Source organism: Haemorhous mexicanus, chromosome 5 (genome assembly GCF_027477595.1).
Source record: "Haemorhous mexicanus isolate bHaeMex1 chromosome 5, bHaeMex1.pri, whole genome shotgun sequence".
Taxonomy (NCBI): Eukaryota; Metazoa; Chordata; class Aves; order Passeriformes; family Fringillidae; genus Haemorhous; species Haemorhous mexicanus.
In genome coordinates this window covers 54,017,028-54,042,905 of record NC_082345.1, presented here as the reverse complement: position 1 = coordinate 54,042,905, position 25,878 = coordinate 54,017,028, and the positions used below count along the sequence as shown (strand labels likewise).

The 25,878-nt window shown below is 38.8% G+C and overlaps 1 protein-coding gene across 5 annotated transcripts in view; it reads right to left on the bottom strand.

Annotated features, from left to right (window-relative positions):
* Positions 1 to 25,878, bottom strand: part of PTPRZ1 (protein tyrosine phosphatase receptor type Z1) — a 131,800-nt gene that overhangs the window by 49,307 nt on the left and 56,615 nt on the right. For all 5 annotated transcript variants that reach the window (XM_059847187.1, XM_059847188.1, XM_059847185.1 and 2 more), the window contains exons 3-7: positions 6,671 to 6,850; positions 4,701 to 4,852; positions 3,204 to 3,299; positions 2,876 to 2,942; positions 267 to 424 (exon numbers count right to left, since the gene is read on the bottom strand). In XM_059847187.1, coding sequence (XP_059703170.1) covers positions 267 to 424; positions 2,876 to 2,942; positions 3,204 to 3,299; positions 4,701 to 4,852; positions 6,671 to 6,850 — 653 coding nt within the window. The remainder of the gene's footprint in view (positions 1 to 266; positions 425 to 2,875; positions 2,943 to 3,203; positions 3,300 to 4,700; positions 4,853 to 6,670; positions 6,851 to 25,878) is intronic.

The window sequence follows — 25,878 nt, the reverse complement described above, 5'->3', positions numbered from 1 at the left end:
GTCCAGACAGCCTGGGATATGTTCTTACCCTATTTTAAAACAAGAAATTGCTCAGATTCTAGTACTAAACTATAAAAAATGTCAAAGATAACACAATTAATATAGATGCTTTCTAATTTAAGAGCTGAATAAAAACTTCTGACTAGATAAAAGAAAAGCTTTGTTGTTGGGCTGGCAATGAATGCCATGAGCTTCTACCATGTACATGGAAATTTCTCTTTGGTATTATGTATAATTTTTTGGTTTTACTACATTAAACAAATTACCTGGTTTTCAGAAATACTTATGGTATCTTTAAACACAATCCATTCAACTGTTTCAGAGCACGGAGGAGCTGATAGAGACCCATTGTAAGTGTAATATTTGTCTGTTGCATTCGGCAAGAGATTCAGCAAAATAAATGGTTCTAAGGCGGCCTGTTTTCCTGAAAAAATTAAAAAGAAAAATAGAGTCAGATAGTTAAAATGCTACAGAAGCAATTAATAAATACAAATCACACTCTCCAAAAGAACTACCATTATAGGAACATGCTAATTTACAGGCTTTTCAAAATTTAATTTCCAGACAGACTAGCATACAAATAAATCATGAAGTCTTCTACTTCGTTTGAAAAAGTATAGCTTAAACCCAACTTTGTTTACTTGGGAATGTGTAGTAAGTTATTCCAGTAACAAACTGACTAATTTTAGTATATTAGTCCACAATAATTTTCTCACTGTAAGCTTACATGCAAGGTGCCAAATCTTTGTCTCACTCCTGAATTTCAAAGAAAAAAAGTTTATTAAATCTTTGTTCTAGGTCTCATGGCATGGCTTCAAACTCTCCCCCAGATTTAATCAAGTTTTTGAGTTTTTTGCAGAAAATCACTGCCTGGGGAACAGTTGCCATGCCAGGCCTGAGGGTTAATATTACCCATGACTGCAGAAGCAGAACTTCTGTGGATCAGGATTCTTTTTTAACTGGTGATAATATAGTGAAAAACTGTGACAACTTTACACAAATCAGCAAACAATGCAAAGACCTCCTCCAGGAGAACATGTTCTGTGAAAATAATATCACATCTTTCAGGTCAGCAGTTTACTGGATACCGTGTCAGCTGGGAGTAAGCATGGGGAATTGCTGGAAGTCCCTCCACAGAAAGCTGTGTCTGCTGGTATGGCAGTAGGGTCCAGCAACAGCAATTGGCAGAAATGGTGACAACTTCAGCAAGGCAGACTTTTCAGTCTGGGAAAATTATCTGCTTTATTGTCTGGTGCATCCAAAATAATGCTGCTTTTCACACCTTGTAATAGTGTAGATCCTTATACAACTTACTTCAATCTAAAGTTACTTATTTCAAGTTCCTCCCTAATTGCTAAGTACTTACTTCTGAATATCTAATGAATTTTCATACTGTGCATTAACTCATGCTTTTATAGGGATGTTACTTATTTAGCTCATACAGATTTCTGACCTGTCTTTGTCTTCATAATTCCTTATAAATTTGGTGAGAGCAGCAAATTGCATTAACAGTTGACTACAAGGGATAGATGCTCTTCTTCTCTGCAGTGACTTCTCTACTGAGTTAAGGTTTTAGAGCTGACTCGTCCCCTCTTTCTCATTCATATATGATGAAGAGGGAACATTTAGCAGCGTAGAGCAAAGCACATCCTTCCATTTCTCCTGTCAAAATGCTAATCAGTCTACAGACAGAAGCTATCATTGCTACCTGGTATGTGTCTAGTTAACACATTTGTCCCTCAGCAAAAATGAAGTCCCTTTTATACAGATGGCTGGGGACATGAAACTTCTCATTCGTAACAAGAATCTTGCCATACATTTTGCAGCTTTGGATTTTAGCATACCCTTTAATGAGACTCACAGCCTAGATTCTCAAAATCAAACACCTATAAAGAATGATGAAAACCAGAAAGTTTGTCTAGAAGGAAAAGGAGTGCTCCTCTGCAGAGCTTGAGAACTCAGTAACTGTGATTCAGATAAGCACAATATAGGTATGACTGACAAGGACACAGACAAGGAGAGATTACGTGCTTTTCTTCAGAAGAAACAACTTGATTTGGTTATGACCTGAATTTCCTGAGCTCATCTGCATTTTATTCAGGAAAATTGTATTCTAAGCATCGTTGAAGTGCCATGTAGTGGCTGGATCTTGGATCTTGCTCTGATAATTTTACAGCTCCTTCCAAGGCTGTAGGACAGCATCTCTCGTGATGTATTACTAGTTCTCCTTTTGTTTCACAGAAGGTGACACACAAAAGTAATGACTTAACTGCTTTATATTTCCACTCCCTATGTCTTTCTAACTTATGAAAGGTGTTCCCTTTTAAATTTGTTGAATAGTGTTTGTTTTCCAGAGGGGAAAAAAGAAATCTTGATTTCAAAGTCACACTTTTGAAGGCTTTTAAAACAGCTTTTTACATTCAAGCACCAGAACATAAAGGAAATCTGAGACAAGGTTTCCTTAAAGTCATGGACATGATGTAAGAATATATCCCTGTCCAAGACAGTGCTCATTCACATTTATTCATCTGCAAAGACACCTGAAACTGAGTTAGAAACATAGCCCAGATCTCTTTGTGCACACTGAAGTTGTGTCTTGATTAGTGACCATTACCAATACTATATATTTGGACTATTTTGGATTTACACAGGAGCTACTGAAAAAAAATTTCTCTCCTCTGAGTCTACTGAACAGTGACAGTCTCACTCTTATAAGACCCTTCTTAGATAGTTACAACAGTCTTACCTGGCTTCCAACCAAACAGAAAAACCCTGACATGCATGATATGTTACAAATATGTCTTAAAGATTTCATAATCAGACTGAAGTGGAATTTATTTAATCAGTAATCAATAAAAAATGGAGGCAAACTTACCGAAACGACTAACACTATCTACTCCATTAATGATTGGATTATAATCTGGATTATCTTCTAGTCCAATCTGTTAAAAAGAAATTGCATATTTTAACAGTACAGGCTTCCCAAAAAAAAAAGATTGCAAGCTACAATTTACCACCAAAATTATAGACGATTTAAAGCCAAACAAACTTATTTTGCCCATTTTCTTTTCTGCAAGAATAAATCAGAAAGAGAGACGAATTTTTTTAACTCAGTGATCACACATTGGAACCAGTTAAATTCAGTTTGAACATCTGCTGTGTTTCAAGGCTTATTAAATGACACAAAAATATATTTTGTTTACCTCAAACAAAATTGATAAAGCTCTTAACTTTCCACTTCCTTTAACTGCCTCTTCAAAATCTGTAAACTGATCTGCATCATAGCAGTAGATTTGCATCTGCAATTAAAAATATATTCAAATGTTATATATTAAAAATTTTAAACATTCAACAGTACAATTATTTATATTCTCATTCTGAGGAAAAAAAGTAGGGATTTTTTACCTCTCTCATTTGTATTATCTGAGGATGCAGAATGGAATTCATCAATAATTAGCTATGTAAAAACAACCTCTCCTGGAAAACTATTAAGGTTGCAGGAATTACCCTTTCAAGGAGCACAATGCTAATCATGGATAATACAGTAAGCTGAGATAACTGGACACCTGACCTAGAGTACTTGGTGAAATCAATCTGTACATCAGTCATAAAATACGAATAATATGTCAAGATGTCCCTACTGCATCTGCCTTGCAGTAAGTGTAGAAAAGCATTGGTAATATAACATTACCAGGCACTTTGAACCCACATCTGACTGCTGTCATGGGATTTTGTTTTGATTTGGTTTTGTTGCACCCCTTTCTCTCTTTCTCCAGATGCAGCTGGGAAATCTCTCCAGTGCTGGGTGACCAATGTGTATGGGGGAGTGACTGCTCCTACTGGCTTTCTACAAGACCATGATGGAAGAGATTATTCTCTGTGATGCCTTGTCAGGACAGAAGGAGTGTGATTGGGAATTTTTAAGTGGCTAGTGAGGTACAAGAAATGATACTGTCCAGGGACTGCTCCTGGCTTACTACTCTTCTCCATGTATAGGCCAGCCCTGGCACCATTGCTTTGCTTTCACATAGAAGTTCAAAATGCTTGGAATGAGGAACAGCACAGTTGCCTGCCACAACTGTCTCTTTTCAACTGGAAGATGACACAATGCCATGTTGAGGGAAGACAGTTTGGCCTTTATGCATCCCAGGAAGAGCTGCTCCTCTCCTCCACCCCACTCCCATGCTGCTGCAACCCATTCTGCCAAAGCAGCCAGGGGGACTCTGGCCTGGCTGCCTATGAATGTGGCTGCACCAGGACCTGCTCACGTGGCTCTAGGCACACCACTGCCAGCTCTTTCCAGCCCATGCTTTGTATCTGCGAGGCCCAGCAGTTCCCATGGGCTCTCAGCAAAGCCCTGACTTTGGAAAGGCCATTTACACTTTAAACAATGAACTGATGTGGAATATTATGGGGCAAATTTGTAGGAGCTTAACGTTTAGTGGGAGCTTTGTCAGATTAGCAGATCTGACATCTAATACCATCTTAGAAGATGGGAAATAATGCAGTTTAGACATCCTCAACATGTCACTAACACATTACACTGCCCTTCTAAAATGCATCATTTATTCTTAATTTGGATTTAACTGCATGATTACATTTGCAAATAGATTTAAGAGATAAACAAAAGAATTTTGTAGAGTAGTAATGTCACAGAATGTCAAAATGTTGAAATCATCAAAATCAATTCTATACTTTACCTCAAGAGGATATTTTTGTCCTTCTAGACTATGTTCAGATCCGTCTGATGATGCATTGCATTTCCCCCAGTGAAAAGTGATCTTGCTTGCTTTGAATATGGTGTCTAACCCACCTCCACTCACATAATAATCACTTGTCAGGTTAATTTCCACTGAAAAAATTGAGAAAGAGGGAAAATATAAAATCCAGCCAAGGCATCTATAACTCTCATATTTCAGTTTTAGGTGCTAGAACTTAAATATGATATGCTTATTTCTCTGTATTTCACAGGCAATTTTACAGGAAATTGGTTACCTAAACTAAGTAACAAGTGTGGTAATTCACTATTGGCATGGAGAATATGGTTCATTTCATGCTTTAGTTCATAAAATAGTAATTTAATGAAGTGCACTTTGTTTCCTGTTATCTGAAATTAGACACAGAACTACACTAAAAAGCTCAGAAAGCTGGTCTAGCCACCAGCTGGCTGTCTAAGAAAATAAATTCCCGAAGTACATACCTTCCTGAAAGGGTCTGTGTTTCTAACAAAAAGGAAAATACACACCTGCCCCCATTTTTACCACAATTCTATATACAAATCATGAGGCAACATGACAAAAGAATATTTTAGCCAGCTCCTAAGAGAACATAAGGCTCCTTGGCTGTGGAGCTATCTCCCATGGGAAAAAGCAATGACAGGTCTTCAGCTGGACATAGCTGTATACAAACTGTAGATGGGACAGAGCATTTGTCTTCTGTAGAGAATGAGCAGGACGGGATAGACTGAAGCCCAACATTTGCCTTTCCCATCTCCAGCAACTGTGAACTTCTTGACCTCTTGACAAAACAAAATGGAGTTCATTTTCCCTACATTCCTTTCCTCAAAACTTTGAAGACCATTTAAACAAGATTAGCAGTTCCTCATATAATATCCGGATTGCTGTAGATGAGAAAGATCTCAGTTCACTTTTAAGGACTTTAAAGAACATTTTCTCAGGGGCATTTTGAAAAGACAAAGCAAAATTTATCTGAGCAAGTAGGGAAGGAGGGAAGTAAGTGATTTGTGTAGTGGTATGTAGGAAGTACATGACAGAAAGAAGAGAAATTAGGAGCAACGATGCTAAACTGAACTGAACTAAATCAAACAAAACTAAACTAAACTAAACTAAACAAAAAAGGCTGATCTAGGGGTCCCACTGCAACTTGCAGAAGGGCAAAGACAGTTTTTAAGAGATGCCTTCCTCCAACCCATGCCCAAAACAAGGAACAGTACTTCTAAAAAGCAGCTTTTAGTTACTGCATTCCTGGATTTATAAGTGGTAGTAAAAAGATTTCTCTGACAATTTAGATGACACCATAAGCTTTTTTCATGGCTGGGAAAAACAGGCACTTGTAGGTATGAATCACTTCTTTCTAAAATGTATTTCTAAGATTGGTAAAACAAATCAGAACACAAAAGCACACATTTCTCTTCTTTGACTCTTAGGAGGCGTCTATGTGAGTAATTCAGATGAAAGTTTCTATATTATATGTGTCTGTGTGTAGGTGAGATAAATCCCAACCTGAGCTTTCTGTAACTTCAACTCATCCATGAAGTGCTTTCAGATGAGTAGGTAATTTATTCGTACTTTTAAAAAATCATTTTTGCCTACCCATTACAGACTCTAGATATATAGTAATAATTACCATAATTTCATAGCAAATGCCAACTTACTGTTTAGATTTAATGACATGCCCATGATGGGATGATAGTCACGAAGTGATTGCTTTGGCTATATCTGTCCACGCCATAAAGATTTTTGTTTGTGTGATTTCTGTTTCATTTAGCTACTGTCATCACTGTTGTTTTGTTTGTTTATTTGATAGATAAATTCAGAACGCACCAGCTAAGAGAAATGAAAATGATTCAGTAAAACTCCTTGGTTGGTTGTTTGTCCCATATCACTTTTCAGAGCTCTTAAATCCAAACATGAAATCTGACTTTTTTTACCTGTTTTGCCAGTGTTGCGAATGAAAGTATCTTCCAAAGTTTCCTTTTCCCATCCATGGAATTTAAGTTTCTTCAGATTCACATTGACTTGGGTAAGGTCTTCATCTATATTAATAGGTGATTGTTTGGCACCATTACAGGCAGAATATTTCTTGCCCCAGTTCTTTTGGTTCAAAGTTCCTAGAAATCAAAACATGTGCGGTAAATACATTTAAATGCAAACTGGCATCCATACATTTTTTATTGTGGTAATGTTAAAACACAGATTGCAATCTGAGATCAGAGTACTGGCCCTTCTTTTAGACTTTGTCTGTAGCAATAGCTAGCACACCTACCACTGATTCCTACCTTCAGCAGTTAAGTCACACTCTGAGCACTCTACACATCAACACATACATTCTTATGAATCTCTAAGGAAAGCTAAAACAACAACAAAATCCTCATGAACAACGTACATTAAACAAAAAAACAAGATTTCAGATGAATGGAATCAGCATGCAAAAAAAGGTGGGAACTGCTGGAAAACTATCCTATCCAAAAAACTTCTAATCATTACAATGCTAATGTTCCTTTTGGCCAATAAAGTCATCTATCTGGTAAGGCTTTTAAATCAAAGAAGCAGTAAGATTTTTTAAGAACTTCTTACACAGCGGGGGAAAGGTAAACTGATTTTACCCTGGAAAAGGAGAAACCATGAGTGACTCTCTGTCTGAGAGGCTGGCTGTACGGCCCAGCTGTGCCTGCGGAGGGCTGTGCACTCCCACTCCAGCCATCTGTCTCCCTCTGCAGCTGCCCGGCAGAGAGGAGCTCCTGTGCTGCAGCAGGGGCCTTCTCCAGGGCACAGGGGCTGCGTGGCATTTCACTGGTGTCGGAACTCAGGACATTCCTTTGGGAGTCCAGAGTTTCCTGGGACCCTTGCCAGGGGGCTCGGAGACCCTGGCACACAGTCCAGAACACCAGCGTGTTCGATTACGAACCACGGAACAACTTGTCACCTTTATAGAAAGAGATAAAAGCCACAATAGTGTAAATAGTGTAAGAATAAAATAATTACAGAGTCTAAATGTAGGTTTTAGGATTTTTGGTACAGGGGTTTCTGGTGACAAGATGGAGGGATTTGGGCGTGTCTAGCCTTTCTTCTTCTTCTCTACCTCCATCTTGTCTGGTGATGTCAGCACTTTTAGATTGGTCTAAAGTAGAAACTCACTGTCTAATATAGATGATAGGTATTGGAAAATAACTGTAAATATTGTACACGTAGTTTGTAGTATATAAAGATAACACCGCCCTGGAGGAGGGGGGAGTGCCTCTGGCTGTCCTGCCAAACGGATCTCGGCTGGACAGGGAGAAAGAACTTTATAGATAAGATGCAATAAACAATCTTGAGACCGAAAAAATGAAAAGCCCTGACTTCTTCTTCAAGCACCGGGCTGGGAAAAGAAACTTTCGAACTTTTCTCGGGGTCACTCTGACCAGCTAGAAAGAGAGATCCCGGCGCACTGGGGCCAGTCCAGACACAAACCAGCAGACAGCATGTCCTTCACCAAAGACTTGATTATTTTCAAGAAACGCTCAAGTACTCAAAAAATCAGTATGATGCAGTAGCATCAGCTCTGACAATCTTTTGTTTATATAACATACTAATATAAATGGAACAATGTTTTGTGTATGTTAATGTGTTTGAAAACATATAGATATTTTTCCTGACAGGTATTTCTGGCTATACTTCAAAATATTAATTCAAAATATTAATAATACTTCAAAATATTAATAATACTTCAAAATACTAATTAAAAACAAGAGTTAACAATATAGAATCAAGAAAATGGAATGACTTCAGTCAACTTCCCACTTACTAGCAGTTAAGAACTAATATTACTGTGTGCAGTGCATATATTTGAATATATGAATTCTACTAGATATGTTGAAATAAACCAAGGCTCATTTACAGGCCAGTGTGCCACATCCAAGTCTGTCAGTGAAGATTTGCTATCTTGTACTCCAGGCAAGGACAGCTCTCCTATTGCACTCAGAAAACTCACAGGGGAAGAAGATATGCAGCCAGTCCTGTAACCATGACGATGGGAAGTAAGACAAGATGCTCACCTGGACAGCCAGCTAGAAAGAAACCTGAACTAAATTATTGAACAACTGCAAGTCAAGCCAGTTACCAGTATCACCTTGCTGCATCAGAATTACTGCAGATGGTATGCAAACACATTTACTGCCTGCAAACAGCAACAGAAGGAACTGGCAGGCACAACAGTCAAACAACCCAAAGGGAGATCAAGCCACAGGCTTACGAATGTCAGCATCCTACAGGTGGGGACTTGAGCCCTGTACCAAGCAAGCACTGGTCCTTTTGGAAATGGCACACTGGGTAAACCTTCAGCTCCCCCTCAAGTCAGACTTGTCCTTTATTTGTCAGTTTTAATTTATCACCTGGAAAAATAATGCAATATCCTGATTTGTAATGCACTTTTACAAGAAAAGAGTGGCTAGTATTTCATCTCTTTCAAAAGTGTCCCTGAAGAAGTTCTCAGCTCAAGTCAACCAATACTTGGATATTAATCTGTTCAAGTCTTCTATAGTGAATTTTTTGACAAATATTAAAGGCTTTTAACATCAAGAAAGAAATTTAAAAAAAATTAGAATAGTTAACTTTTAAACAGAGAAGCCTCCAAACAGGGTCAGAAAGGACACAAATAACTCTCAGCTTGCCCTGTGCATCGCTGCAAACAAGCTTCTGTTTCCAGAAGATCTGTTTCCAGGTCTGATTTCAGACAGCTCAGTGATTTTCCAAGCTGCAGGAAACTCTTTAAAGCTCTATCTCACACGTTTCTGCCAGTTTGGGTTGAGACAGCTGCCCACAGCCATCCCTTGGAGTTAAGCTGCACTCCTTACTCCATGCTCTATTTCTTTTGCTCCTTTTGCCAAAGCCAAACAATTCCCCTGACTCCTGCAGTTGCCCCAAGGCAGTAGAAATCTCCCTTCTCTTTCCACTGACATACCAAATCCCGTAGCTCACCTGCAGTCTCTCTTTCAGAACACCATCTTATTTTCCAGCATGCATTTCTGTTATTCTGCTCTTCCCATCACTAACATCAGAACTGACTAAAAACACTACTCTTTTCTTTTTCCCACTAAGGTGCTTTGGGAAAATTTCTTCCATGCTTCTTTTGATGAAAGACACTATTGCATTTCTCATCTTGTCTTTAAATTCTCTACTGTCTATGATTACGTTCAGTAAAAACAAGTCAATTAAAACCAGAGAAACTATAATCTCCTTACAACTTCTGTAGTTTTGTATTTTGTGGTTTTGTATGTAGAACTTAAGTTCTACAACTTGGTAGTCATTACTTGTGACTTGGTGTGTAATAAAGTCCTAACATGCATCTCATGATAAAATCTGCAATCTTTGCTCATCCCAGAAGACAGTGTGTAGCTGTATCATTGATAAAAAACTATGGAATAAAATGTACAGGAAATCAATGGCAGGGTCTGATCTGGGGCAGGAACAAGGGGAATCCCCTAAGGAATGGAGTCTGAGAAAGTATGAAGAACTGGAGTCTGGTCATGATGACCCAAATTACATTTGAGCAGCAAAATACACCTTTATGCATAAATTCTGCAAATGCCGGAGCAGATATCGGGCATGTATATTAGCACATAGTGCTGAACAATACAAGTAGCTTTATAGAGGGAATCAGTTGAGGTTGAAGACCAGATGTCCATACCAGAGTGTTTTACCTCAGTCTAGCTCTGTCTGGTCCCCTGGGCTGAATGCCCACTGGCTGCTGAAGTGTATAAGGTACTCTCCTGCAACACAATTCCTGTTTGGTACCAGTTAAGATGAACCCATGCCACACACTGTGAGACAACTCTGTCTTGCAAACCAAAGCTTAGTAAGTGGGGTACAGACAGGAGATTTGCTTCAAAAGTCCACTCCTGATCTGAACAAAAATGTTAACATAAATTCATCTGGTATAGTCAGCAGGTGGTGGAACTGCTGCAGTTTATATAACTTGCTGAAAACCAAAGTAAAAATGAAAGAACTGAATGTTTTTAAACAAGAGCAGATTGTTTTACTATAGGTGTTATGATGGAAATCATAAATCAAAGCTGTGCCAGCCATTTTGAAAAATATTGCTGAAATTGAGCTTTGAAAATGAATTCTCCCAAACTGTGCTTTGGAACTCTGAGGAGAACAAAAATACACACAATATATCTTCAAGAGTGCACAGAGGAAGAATGTTTGTCAAAGGTGTCAGATCTGAAAAAGTAACTGGCAATTCACAAAGAATGGAAATAAAACCGAACAAAGTAGATTAAATGGAGGTCTGCTATACCATAACCTTTACAACTCTTGTCCAGGGCAGAATGTCTGAAGAAAATTTTCCTAGCCTTTCTTTCTAGGAAATGTTCATATCTAACTCTGCTCCTCAACCTTAGTCCCTATGATTCCACTCCTACAATGAACATCCAGTTCTCCTTTTGGCTTGACCTTCAGCTCTCACCAAAAGAAAGAAATAGAGGTGCTGGAGTGTGTCCAGAGAAGGGCAACAGGGCAGGTGAAGGGTCTGGAGTCCAAATCTTATGAGGAGCAGCTGAGGGAGCTGGGGCTGTTTAGCACGGAGAAAAGGGGGCTCAGGGAAGATCTTTAATGAAATGGATGTGAATCCTAGTGTTTATCATATAGATGAAAGAAAACAGAAAAGAGAGATTGATTCTTTACTTAATTTCTTCCTCTCCATTTTTCATCAGCAATTGCTTTCAGGATGTTAAAATTACTTCTATAAAAATAGATTGGACACACATAGGAGATTAAAGATAACCCCTCTGTGTGGACTGTTAATAATAGATTTGCCTTATCAAAAAATGTTATCAACTCATCACTTTGAAGTGTTAAGTGATTTAAATTATTTATTTTTAGCAAACATGTTTTATCTAAGATACGAAAAAACAGAAATAAGGCCACACAAAGATATGCATACTTACACTAGGACAAAGCTTAAATTTAGATGCCAAGTCAATATTGCACTGAACTCTAAAATATAGAATCATTATACCAAAAGATGCACAATGCACTCGGTAATCCTCCAAGGCAGAAGAATGATTTCAGTTCTCCAGCTGGATGAGTGCACTACTGGCCCAAAGAGAGACATTCTGCCAACATGGGTCTCGGGAATCTTACCACAGCTTGTATTCCATAACACTTTGCATTCTAGGGAAACATTATGGTCATCAAAAAATAGATGACTTAAGTTTCACATATTACTAACTAGAAGGCAATGCTTCTGTATTATCTTGATCTTCACTGGAGCGATTTTAGGGTTTTGGTTTTTTCCCCTCCAAAAGCCCCAACTACCCCCACAACCTGACCATGATCAGTCTCATAAGTTTATAAAAATTCTTAAGATTGAAAATTCATGAATTTAATGGATGAAATTACTTGCCCAGACAGAGCTGCAACTATAAAGAAGGAGTTTTGGCTTCCAGGTTTGGGCTTAGCTTTTTATTATGCCTGTCTCAGTGATGCAGTTGCTTGAAGGTTTTCCAACACTGGATTTCTTGCCAACATCTCAGTCAAGTTGTCAAAAATGAAATTGTGCTGGTTTGGTTAAGGAGAGCCAGCCTACAGACTAGGTCCAGAAAAATTTAATAGCACTTAAATCCCCAAAGTTCAACACTTATTAGTAACTTGCTTATAAATGAGCAGAAGACAAACAATACCTATCCCATGGACTTTTTCTATTACTCATACAGTGACAGAGAAACTGTGGGTGTAATATCTCAAATAAAGCAAACAGAATCAACAGAAAATTCTAGTTGCTTTGCAACCAGATGCATTCATACAAGCCACATCATCTAATCTCTTATTCCATTTAGCACCTTATTAATAATTTTTGTATCTAAATATCAGCTCACCTAGACTGTATATTTTGCATTGTGTCTATGTGCACATAAACATGGATTATCTGTGAGAATACCCTGAAAGATAGCACAGCACTAACCTGTAGTCAGCTGAACCCTATCATCTTAATCTTTCTTACTCCTCATTTAAAATGTCCTAGACCACTTACCTCTTATTAAAATCTGTCATAGAAAAAAATGTGCCAGGAAAATACTGATGAAACATTTTGCTATCTTCAGACTGTTGCTATTTCTTCCATTTTTGTTTGCTTGTTTTTTGAACATAAACTACATGCTTTCTTCATATCCACAGTCACAGAAACATGGCTCAATAAAGTAGTCAAAAACCAACCAAGTAAGAAAAAAATGTTTTGTTTTTTCCACTTTATCCCCAGATGGAATAAACTACAGTTGTTGAGATACAGTGGAAAACTAATCAGTCCTATTAATACAGTGGCTATCTGTTATTTTTTCTTCCTGGGACTCAGTCTGATGATTCATAGTCAGACTAAGTGAATTACTGAGCAAAATGCATAGGAAAAGGAATGCCAGTGGACAGCTTTCTTTCACAATGGCAACTGTTTGCTGCTCCTCTTCCTTCATTGCCTAAAAGATCTGGCAATTGAAGGCTAGTTAGAAAATATACAATTGAATACTTCTGTGCTAGAGAAATACAGATTATCACAGATGCTCCATCTGCAGGGCACTCAATGGGACAGCTGGTCAGACTAGGAGAAGGATTATGGGAGAAATTCAGTCAACCTTTTAAGGTGCCTCTTTTTTATTATTCTCATCTCATTGCTGCTGAATCTGCATATAGTGGCAGTTAGAGAGTCATGTATTTATATATAATGAAAAATTGCCACATAATTTTTTTATAATTATTGTAGTGTTATGATCTAAGCAATATTTTCAACTAAGTATTAAGGAAGGAAGTTTGGTACAGTGCCAAATGAGAAAATGTCCAGTAAAAAGTAACACATTCTTCTTCCTGCTTTATTTAATTGTTGACAATAGATGAAGCCCTAATTGGGCTTCATAACTTCTAACCTTGTTCCAAGGAATTCAGATTGTGACAGTTATTTCCTTTACTTTCATTTAAAGCATGAAACTGAATACAGCACTGTTGAGTGACAAGGATAATTTCCTGATCACAAATAAACAGAACTGAAAACAGAACTGGAGTACATGGAACTGACTCACTTTTAGACTAAGAAATAAGCACCAAGAAACATGGCCTATGGCTTATTTTCCTACGACATATACACATTTTAATTAGCTGTCAATGTGTCATGGCAAACTTTGGTCTCCCACATGAGAGTGTTTGGTCTTCCACAAGAAAAGGACTCCCCACCTGTTTTTCAGCTGTTTCACATGCTGCTAGCAGGGAAGGAAGAATAAAATGGAACAATCACAGGCTTAGACCTCTCAAGCCATCCCTGATTTGGAACATAAAAGCAACATTTTTTAAACATGGTGAGGCCCCGTGAGCAATTCATCTGTACTTACTAGAAGTAGAGCTTTCTCCCAAACATAAGACTACTGCACATAGAACAAGTGGATGTTTACTGTCTTTCTGTTGGTGAACATGGGCATAAATTAAGCTCATGGTGGTATCTTCCTCTTCCCTAAATCATGCAAGTACAATTTTATGAGAAATGGAATGGCTGCATATGAAAGAAATTGTGTAGACACAAAGGTTGTGCCAATTTTAAACAGACCTAAAAAAATGCACTTTAAACGACTCTCAGCTGTAGCAAAGGAAGAGGAAGCTATAACCTACTTCAAGCACAGCATTTAGCACCTGTCTGACAAGTGATAGTTCATGCAGTCCCAGGAGATGAGCACAATGAAACTCATCTTCAGCAGCAAGAAACCTCAATTTTGCTGGAGTACAGATCACCATCTAAGTCTAATGACTCGCATTATGGCACTGTGTTAATCTTCATTTTTCTCTCCTCATTATTACAAAGTAGACTCTACTGTATTTTAGAAATTATCTTGCGTGACAGAACCAGGCACTCCAGGCACACTGTTGTAAAGAAACAAAATGCAATAATGAATTTCAGAATAGAGTATATAATCTCCTTTTCAGCTCAGCAGATCTAACAATATTGGCTTTCACTGAGAAAATCAATATAGTCTCCTTTTCCCTTCTATTCTGGTATGACCTCCCTCCTGTCCTCTTTCTTTCTTTTTTCTTTTCCCTGCTCTCTTTCCTCTATTCTCCCTCCCTCTTGGACCATTAAAAGTTAACAGGCAGTCTGTTTAGTTCCATGAGAAGTCATGTTGTGGTATGGCATGGGGGCACTTTTTCCTGTTATCAAACACATACATTACTATGTTGCTAACACCAAGGAAAATAACTTGGGTCAGGACAAGCCTATCTAGAAGAATAATACATTTCACAAAGGCCACAGTCATGAGTTCTGATCCAAAGCCTGCTGAATTATAAAAATAATCCATAAGTAGGTTCTCTGGGCTTTGAATCAGATTGACTGTGAGCATATAAAACATCACTATTGAACAACAGTAGTGGAACTGTGAATGCATAAGTCCCACAAATAGCCATCAAAAAGGTCAGCATTTAACTCTGAATAGCAAAAGGCATTTATTTCAGCTGTAAAGAATAACATAAAGATCATAAAAAGCAAGGGCCTAGATAGATATAAACCAAAGCAAGATAAATATAAAAGACTATTGGATCACATCACTGACCACATCACATCACTTCTGGGAGTTCCAGAAGCTGCCTGCAGAAAAATTACCCTAAGGTCCAAAAGGACATACCAGTAATTCTGGTTCTTTGCTCCCTAGGTTCTCATTTTCACACAGTTTCAATTTTTATAAAATGAAACTCCTGAATATCTCCAGAAGAACATAGTACCATAGGAAATTTGGATTACTTTTAGCATATTTTAGCAGGATTTCATATCACACTTCTATGGGAATTTCAATACACATTCTGTTTGCATAATGGTAAGGATAAAATGAGGTGATGGGCAGAAATGTTTTATACAGAACTAAATTGAGCTATATGGATTTCTTACATAGAGCCATAGCTTATGCACATTTATCTACACAATTGCTTCTCATATTTTATTTTCTGCTTTAGAAAGACAATTCTAGTTCATAAAATGGCCTTTTGGGCAAGGAGTTTTGACTACAACAACTAAAAACTTTAATTCTCTTCCCCTTACCTCCCCAAAACAAAAGAAAATCCTTCGAAAAATGTTAAAAATCATCTCTCTCCTAACATTACACAAACCTTCCTTCACTAATGGCATTATTTTAATTGGACTAAATATAATTTCAATATTACTATTATGTTTACATTTTGTTTAAAAGCTTTGTACAGATAGTTTCATAACTGCCATAGCAATGTCAGTGGATATACAGAACCGTTTCTCTGAAAATCCATGTTAAGTTTAAATAATTCTATTACCTGATTAGACTTTTTTGAGATTATCATATCCTCAAAAACACTCTTTCTAAACTCTTCCACTGAGAGATATCTTACCCAGTCTTGATGCGATAACAGCATTATGTAATTTACACAGCAGATATTTCTTTCAAGTACTTTTTGTATAAACAAGTTGTGCCGATCTCTGTTTTTCCTTTGGAAATGTATAAAAAATCCTAACCATCTTTTAAAACCTTTCAGTACTAAGAATTCTCAAAGTCACCTTCAATGCTGAGTAGTCATTCTCAAGAGTGCAGAGCTAAAAGCTATTCAGCTGTAGGTGCAATCCACCTCAGATTTGGAACTTGCTGCCATTGACAGGATTTTCCCTACAGCTTTTCCATTCTCTCCTGCAATGGAGAAGGTTTGAAATGAGGATGGAAGCAGCATCAACTGGACAGAGGTACACAACTCATGCATCTTTGGGCAGTTGTGGTCTCACATCTATCTCAACCAGCCAGTAAGTTCTTGGACTTTCTTTAGCCACACTGTGATAAAACTTACCTAAAAAGTCTTGCTGCTTTTAGGAGCACAGCTTTTTACTTCATATTTTCTGAAATTAAGAATTCATCGCATTGCTTGTGCTCAGAAACAAATAAAAACTGTCGCCTACCTCTCCACCTAAGTCAAAAGTTCAGAGTGGGGAAGTTTTAATATCAATATTAAATTTAACTTCACTAAACAGTTTAGTACTTGTTTGTTTTGGGTTTTTTTCAAATCCATGGCTAATACACAGAACTACACAATCTAATATAAAATCTTCTTCCATGAAGATTGGTATACTCATTTTTCTTTGTCATTTCTCCATGAAGAGAGTATTTTTTCATATACATATAGGAAAGTAGAAGAGGACCTGAAGAGGACCTTTCTCTTTTTTGTCACATTATTACCTCAGGATCAAGTATATAAGGTACACTTTTTACACCTGCAAATATTGCATTTTTACTTTCTACTAAATAAACCATTTAAGCAGGAAGAGATCTAGCTTATTTTATCACAGCGGAATAAATTTAAGGAATGACTCTTGGTCTGTTTATCTGTTTTAATCAAGAAGTTATTATGGCAGGATCAAGGGTAACACATGGTATTCTTGACCCACTAATATCACCTAACCATCAAGCGTCTCCCCAGTGCAGAGCAGTAATTTTCTTCTGCCCAGAATTATGCTATCACTCACATAAAGGATATTAGTGAGTCCCCAGAGGGGACTGAATGCACACAAGTACCTTCAGTACCAAGTCATCCTCCGTACTGAAGAATCCAAACACTTCTTGATTTGTAGGGGGAGATTAAATTTAAATGAAATTTTATTTATTGCTGCTTCTTCTTTCATGCTCTTGTTGAAAAGTATCACTTTTATACTCAGGAAGAAAATTATACTACCTGAAATATCTTATCATGAATTTAAATATTTTGAAAACACACATTTACTGAATTACCCCAGAATAAAACTTTTCAGACAAGAATCTTGTCCTTTCAGTCTGCAAAGAGTTGGATAGCCATAATTGAAACAGGTCTGCAAGCTGTTAGGACAAAATCTCCCCAGCAGATGTCTATTGTGCACCTGACTGAATTGCAGTTAATCAGGGTAAAGAGATCAACCTACATTAAAGTTCATAGATACCCAGATTTTCACCAAAAGCTCCCCTAAATATTCTGTCACTGTTTGTACCCTAAAGACACTATCAATTTGACTAAACTGAGGATGCAAAATCAAAGCCCATTTTGGATCATCATCCCTTGCCATAATCTCCCAAGGCACAGATTCAGCTGGTATGGGCCTAGTGACCCTCAGAGCACACAGCCAACAGCACAAAAGGGAAAGCAAAGCCCTGCAGCTGCACCTCCTGCCCTTCAGGGACATTCAAGGCAATGCCCATTTTACTACAATATCCCAGCAGTTACAACCAGGCCGTGTATTTGGCACAATGTGGCTATACTCCTCAGCCAAAAGAAAATTATTCACCATCCATATTTTGCATTTTCCACGATAAGGCCTGAGAATAGTTAAAAGGGAAGAACAAGTCATCTTCACTCATCCTGCCAGTGCTGTGACATAGAGAGGCTAAAAATTCAGGCATCATTGGGCCACAAGAAGATAAGGAGAGGGATGGATGATTTTGTAGCCCTGCAGCTGGACCATTCAGCAGGGAAAGAGCAGGGATGACCCAAATGGGCTGAAGCAGGCACCTTTCAGCTAACTGGTGTATTCTGAAGAAAGTAACTCCCCCTTGTGCTATTTGTGTGCCTAATGTAGGTGCCTAACTTTGAATTGTGAAGTGTAAGAACATATACCTGTTGTATTGCACTAAATAGTTTATTTAGTTGTTGTTTGCACTGGGTGGTGGGAAATCTTTACTGAGTAGGTTAGGTCATGAGAATGCTTTTTCCCCTCCCTCACATGATCCCCTGTTATACACACCTGGTCTGTCCCATGGGTACCTTGCCCCTCCCCAATGGCATCCCATTGGCCCCGGTCCTCTCTCCCCCACCCCCATCCCCTAGGGTATAAAACTTCCTTGAGAGAGTTTGACGCGCTCTTTTCTACCTGGGTGACCCCATCACCTGTGTCTTGCACCAAGCCAATAAACAAGATGCTTGCACCCACGTGGAGAAGAGCGCCTCTCGTCTTTCACCTTCGTCTATGCGGGTCCGTGTGGGCTGGAGTCTTAAGCTGGCTGGATTGGACTCATATAAGGCCCAGGAAACCAGGGATACCGCATACACCTTCTCCACCATCAGCACTACTACAATGGGACACACTAAACCTTTGTGCTCTTGAGAAGTCTACACAGAACTTACTGCAAAATTCCTCTTGTCACTTCCACTGGCACATGTAAACCCTAAATCAGTGTCTGTTTCTTCTGTAGTATTTCCCTGGTGTTTTGGTTCTCATTTCAATTAGGTCTCAGCCTCATAACCAGATTGATGTGCACAGCAGCTGTTCTGGTCACAGAACATACCGATGGCTGCAAAACACCTCATGTATCATTAGTCTGTTCATATAAATAGATCATATTTCTGTAGCAAATCAAACTCCAATTAGAGCAAACAATTGGTAAAAATTATTAAATATAATCTATTTCTAGTTGTTTTATAGTTGCTATTCCAGCTCAATGGCCAGTGCATACAATATGGTAACAAATAGCACTGTACACATTTAAAGTTTTCTGACACAGTCCCACAACTACTTAATCACAGAACCACAGAATGCCAGGTTTGAAGGGACCTCAGTGATCATCTCATTCAACCTTTCCTAGCAAGAGCACAGTGTAGAAAAGATGGCCCAGCACCCTGTCCAGCTGAATCTTACAAGTGTCCAGGATGGGAAGTCCATCACTTCTCTGGGGACACTACTTCAATGTCTGACTGTTCTCATTCTGAAAAACTTTCCTCTTGTGGCCAAAGTCACAAAACCTCTATTGACCCAAATCTGCATCAAATTATGATGCCTAATTACTATATTGTCAAACAAGAAACTCAGATTGCATATTGTCATAGGTTAACCCCAATCAACACCTAAATACCATGCAGATGTTTGGCCACTCCCCACACCCCAGTGGGATGGGAAGGATAATCAGAAAAAGAGTAAAACTCATGAGTTCAGAAATGAAGAGTTTAATTCGAAATGACAGTAAATTACAATAGTAATATTAATAATAGTAATGATAACAGTAATGAAAAAGGAGAGAAAAAGAGAGAGGAATAAAACCCAAGAGAAACAAGTGATGCACAATAAACTTGTCATCACCCGCTGACCCCGTTCCCCAGCAACAACTGGCTCCCAGACAACTCCCCTGAGTTTACAGACAGAGTCTGATGGTCTGTAGGGAACACCACTTTGGGTCACCTGTTCTAGCTGTGCTCCCTCACAGGTTCTTTGCACCTCCTCACTGGCAGAGCATGGGAAACTGAAAAGCCCTTTACTTAAGGCAAGCACTACTTTGCAAGAACTAAAACATCAGAGCGTTATTAACATTATTCTCATACTAAATTCAAAACACAGCACTGTAGCAGCTAAGAAACTTAACTGTATCCAAGCCAAAACCAGGACACATGAAAGATAATAGAGAAAATTAGAGAAGAAACCTCACCTTGTTTATGCAAAGTATAAACCAACCACTTACTGGTTTGAAATGTTATTTTTCTGTAAGAATTTCTCTTTTGTTTACCATGCGGACTCTACACCACAATGTATCAGCCTCTCCTCTCTCTCTAATTCTTTGAGGATCTGTGTATGACTTCTCCCTAATTAGGGTAGCTGTGGATGACTAATGTAGGCATCGATTACAGCTGGGGTGGAAAAAGTGGCAAAAGGTTATGATCATTAAAGAGAAGACACAAGACCTGATTTTCTAGCTAAGGCATATCACACAGGCAAGACACAGAGAAGCCCAAGTACTGAATCATCATCTCTTGGTATAATTTTGAAAATATGAAAAGGTTAATCTTATTCTTGAAAAATTTGCACAACATTCACACAGAAATTTCAGTCTAATGGACTGATCAAAAAAACCCTATAGGTAAATGATATGGTTCTTCTGCATCAATTCTAAAACAGTGAATAACGTATTACATTAGAAGAAGGTGGGAGCTTGGGGCTGGGAAAGCAAGGCAAAAGAACTATGTAAATGAAAGTTTCTGAGAAAAGGCAGAGACAGATTCTTGCATATGTAATTGTGAAGTCTTTGAAAATAATTTCTCTCTGCTGTAGGCAACAGCAACTTTTCCCTTCATGAGAACAAGCTCTATCTTGGAATAATACCCAGAATCTTTTGTTTCCAGTACAGCCTACCTCCCTGCGGGGTAACATCAAATCTAGAAGATTCAGTGAGTGGAGTTTCCATGGAATTGTTTCTGCAAAGAACAGATGTTTTTGACTTCACAGCAAATACTGCCAGTTTGTGACTGTGAGTCACAGGAGATCTGGTGAAAACCATTTTTTTTCTATATTGCCTGTACTTTTGCTAATATCCTGTCACACTGCAGTTCTGATAAATAGTTCCTTGACTCATTGCTGTCTTTGAAACTTTTGTCTGTGGAGATTTACCATTGCAAACTTTTATTGAGACTCACTCACCCTTATAATCTCTTAGCTTGCCATGTTCATTTCCTTCCTTCTCTGTTTTCGTAATCATCTGCCTTTTGTGTGAGATTCTTACTTGGAATCACAGAACCACTGAACAGTTGAGGGTGGCATGGATCTCTGAGGTTCATTGTGCAATCCCTCTGCTCAAATTAGGTCATCTAAAGCCAGTTGCCTGGGACCAGGCTTTTGAACATGTCCAGGCAAGCAGATTCCACGATTCTGGACAACCTGAGTCAGTGCACAGTCCCTGTCACAGGAAAAAAAGCACTTCCCAAAGTTTAAAGGGAACTTCCTGTGTTTCAGATTTTTCCTGTTGTGTTCACTGGACTTTCTCTAATAACAGAATAACAGAATCACAGATTGGGCTGGGTTAGAGGGGACCGCAGAATCATCTAGTTCCAACCCCTCTAGAATGGACTGGGGCACCTTTCACTAGACCACACTGCTCAGAGCACCAATACATCCATGACTCCTGTACTGAGGAGTCCAGAACAGTTCTCCAGGTGTGGCTTCACCAGGGATAAGAACAGGGGAAGGATCACCTCCCCCTTCCTGCTGGCATCACTCCACCTGGTGCAGCCCAAATCAATATTAACCTTTTTTTTTTTTGTGCTGCAAGGACACACTGTTGACTCATGACCACCAGGACTGTTGACACTGTTGACTCAGGATCACCAGGACTCCCAGGTCCTTTTCTACAAAGCTGCTTTACAGCCAGCTGTCTCCCAGCATGTGCTAGTGCCTAAGGATCTTCCTTCCCAAGTGCAGGACTTTGCACTTTCCTATGTTCAACTTCATGAGGTCCCTGTCAGCCCATTTCTCCAGTCTGATGAGGTCCCTCAAGATTCCTCAGAGTTGTATTTCATCAGCAATCCTGCTGAGGGTCCACTCTGCCCCATCACCCAAATCACTGACCAAGAGAGACAGAGTAATAACTCTTTTCCAGTATTACTCTCTTCCCATTATGCTGAACCTTGTAAAGAAAAAAATAATATGAACTTGTTAAATCAAGTCAGAAAGAAAATGTCTTCACCAGAAGTACACAAACTCTATCAGAGCTAAGAGCTCCTGAGGTATTACAAGTACTCTGCATGGCCATCCTGGGGCCCTCTCATTTGTGAGATGAGCTGAGTACACCACTCCACAGCTTGGAAAATCATATTCCATGGGCACACTGGCAACATCAGCAGTCATAGCCTGAAGAGCACTGTTCTTGCTTCTGTACTGTCAACCTGTAACATTACTACTTTTCCACCAAACTGAAATACTGAGGGACACTCTGAGGGTCTCATGATACTGGCATTCAGTCTCATCAAGGAAGGATTTTTATTGACAATTGTGTCCTTGTCCAACTTCTTAGCTGAGCAGAATTTAATTAAAACATGTCTCCTGAGAACACTTGATCACTGTTCAAATAATCCTCAGCTTGCTCTGCAGACACAGAGCACTAAGGGAGCTTTACTCCCTGCTCTTGCCCACTCTGCATTCCCAAGTCCTTTGACTTGGCTGCAGCTGTATATCTGCATAAACTCCCCCCTTCAGATTAGGTCTGACAACTCCCTCTTTGATAATAACTAGAGCCCACTGAAAGACTATAAAGTTTGATCTAACCTTTAATTTGGTACATAATTTAATTTCATATTAGGACAAACTCTCAGTTGCATAAGATAAATATTACCATTACACATACCATAATAGTTGCCTTGTTAAAGATGCTGCTGATGATTGCTAAAAATTTGGCAGATGTCCTTCTCCAGATGTGCTACTTAAATAGCCATTTAGGAGTGAGAATTTCCAATCCTCTGCATTATAATTTTTACAGTTCTCACCCTATACACAGTGGGCATTTTATGGAGCACAAATATGCAAGAACTTATTGCATTTTAACTGGTTTGGAAACAAAATGTTTCTTTACAAATACTGCAGGAAACAAAGCATCATTGGCAGTATACTGTTGTCTCTTTTGTATCTGGCCAGGACTGAAATGGTGGTAGCTGACACTGAAAACAAATTTGCCATCAGCTGCAGTGGCTAATGAGTGCTTGAGGGATAACTTATGAGAGAGCTAAAGAAAAGGAGAACTTGCATTCAAGAAGGGTGATTAGTGTTGTGGGTTCCTGTGAAGCATTAACTTGACAGCCATGTTCAAGTCAACAATATTTTTGTTCTCTCCTCCCTACTGAGAGTATTGTATCAAACAAGGTCATCAGTTTGCAAATCTGGCATCTACTTACATTGTTTAAAAATCTTACAAGACTTCCATTAGCATAATGGGTCCTGACATATATTTCCTAATTTGCTGTATGATATAACTACTGTGGACAACTATAATCATACTCCAATTGCTGCTTTCAAAAGAGGTTTTTAAAAACTGCTCTATTGATCTGAGATGTAAAATGCATCTGTGAGGGTATAAACAATATGTCCTGTGGGACGACACATTAGTATTTTATTACTAACTTCCTGCATAGCCTCCTACATGAGCTGTGAAACGTAAGCATTTTCCTCCTCATTGAGGCAGAGGAGGAAAAACAAAAGTTGAGTAAATAAATAAATTCTGAGAAATATTTAGTAATTTCAAGATTGCATAAGCTGCATTTCTGCTTAAGACATTGGCATTTAAACTGCAGTTTTGCTGCCCTGCAGAGCATTTAAAGGATGCTCATTGCAAAATCAAAACCTGGTCAGTCATTTCGAAGAAAATCAGATTTCTTAGTTTGAAGTAGCACATTTGTCATTTGACATCACATTGTCTATTTTTAGAGGATGCTTTCTCATGAGCATCCATATGCCATTGTTTTACTCAAACAAAAAGAAGAAACTGAGGGGTAATGCAGGCAGAGGTTTGGCCATCTCTCTGCAGCAGTGCACAGGCGCAGTGCACAGGCTCAGTGCAATGGAACCAATCCATCTGGTAAAATCCACCACGCAGCCCAAGGCAAAAGGACTTGAGGGGGAGAGCCAGTGCTCATAAATTAATTGCCTTTTTCTCTTCACTGGCTGTATTGAAGGCAGGCACCTTTCAAAGGTCAGTCCAAATATCCAACCAATTTTCTCTTAATGGCAGTGGGAATGATGGCCACAGATCATATTCCACTGCGAGTGCACTAGTGATTGGAGCATTGGATGAGGAAGCAGTGACTTGAATTTTTGGGTTTATTCTTCCTGAAAGAGTTATGCCAAGGTATTAAGAAAAAGCCTAACCAGTAAAAGAGAGAAGTGTCCAACCTTTCCAAGAAAGCTGGGCTGCTGCGGCCTCTGGGGACAAAAGACCTCTGCTCTCAAGCTGAAAAGAAGCCTGATTGCACCTTGTGGTTTCAGTATTTAGGGTAAGGGAAGGAGGACAAGGGAACAGTCTGAAGTTTTGTCTTTCCTTTTAGGTCTTGTTTTTGCCTTTTACTCGAAGATAAAATAATCTGGGGAAGATGGAGAAGCTTCATCTGGAACCTCAGGTCTACTGAGCTGTGCTAATTTCCAGGAAAATTGCACCATACTGTGGGAAGAAGAAAGGATCTGTAAAAGGTTAGATAAGACTAGTTTCAGTAAGAGCCTGCCACTTTGCAGACTCTAGGTTGCAAATTTATGTGGAATGTGCAACATGGAGAGCACAAATATGTAAAAAGAAAACCAAATGCATTCCCGAGGGGCATTTCTAATGGAAAAGTATTGCTTGATTGTGTATTTCATTTCACTTTAACTAATTAATAGCAGTGGATGCTTAATTTGATAATAAAGTAGGGGACAAATGATACTTGAGCCTGATGAACATGATGCCCTTATGCAGAGATAAGACAGCCCTGCTCTTCATACACACCAGCACTTCTGCGCTCTGCTGACAGAAAGTACCCCAGTGATTCCTGACAACTAGAACAGTCACTCCATGAGTTATAAAAATACATCAGAGGGAAGAAGAAAGATGTTTTGGAAGAGACATTTTTTTTCCTGACTGCACCTCTTCCTTCAAATCAGCAAAGTGCATAGGCCTGTAAATTACAGTGTCTTAAGTTCCCAGTAACCTCAAGGGACTGCATAGCTGGAATCAGGTCCCAAATTCATATATAAATGTATCTTAGGCTAAAGGAGCATCTGCTTATATGTACTCTTATAATGTACCAGTTTACAATAAAAACATGCAAAAAATTTACAGAGTCATGTCAGTGGTCTGGGCTGCTCAGAAAACAGAGAGTAATTTCTGTTTTTTAAAGAACATATACAAAAAGTTTGCGAGGATATGTGAATACAAGCCTGACATTTTAAAAAGTGACTACTATTGTTTTTTCTAGATCTGCTATTGTTGGGTTGGTTTTGTTTGTAACTATTCTATCTCTAGGCAAAAGTTCTGGCTCCATTATGCAGTATCATTATGACACAAAAAAGAAACCTAACATTATCCTCACAGGGACATGGAATCATCATACACCCCAGTGGAGTTACCTTTGGGAATATTATAAGGAATGTTTCAGCTAGGCAGACAGCAAAAGAGTGTGACATAAAAGAAAGTGATTCACCAATAGCAAATGAGTGAGCACCAGTGATGCACAGTGATACTGCTGAAGGAAGCTGTTGGAGGTGTTCTGAGACAGCAGGCTGGAAAAGCTGATTTCTCATATTATCTCATTAAAATAAAATGTGAATTCAGGAGCAAATACAAAGCAGCCACTAGAAACTACTAGTTGAATGAACAGGTGACTCAGCCATTTGTGGGCTCTGTGAAATAGGGCTCTGCTAGTCCACAGGGCACAC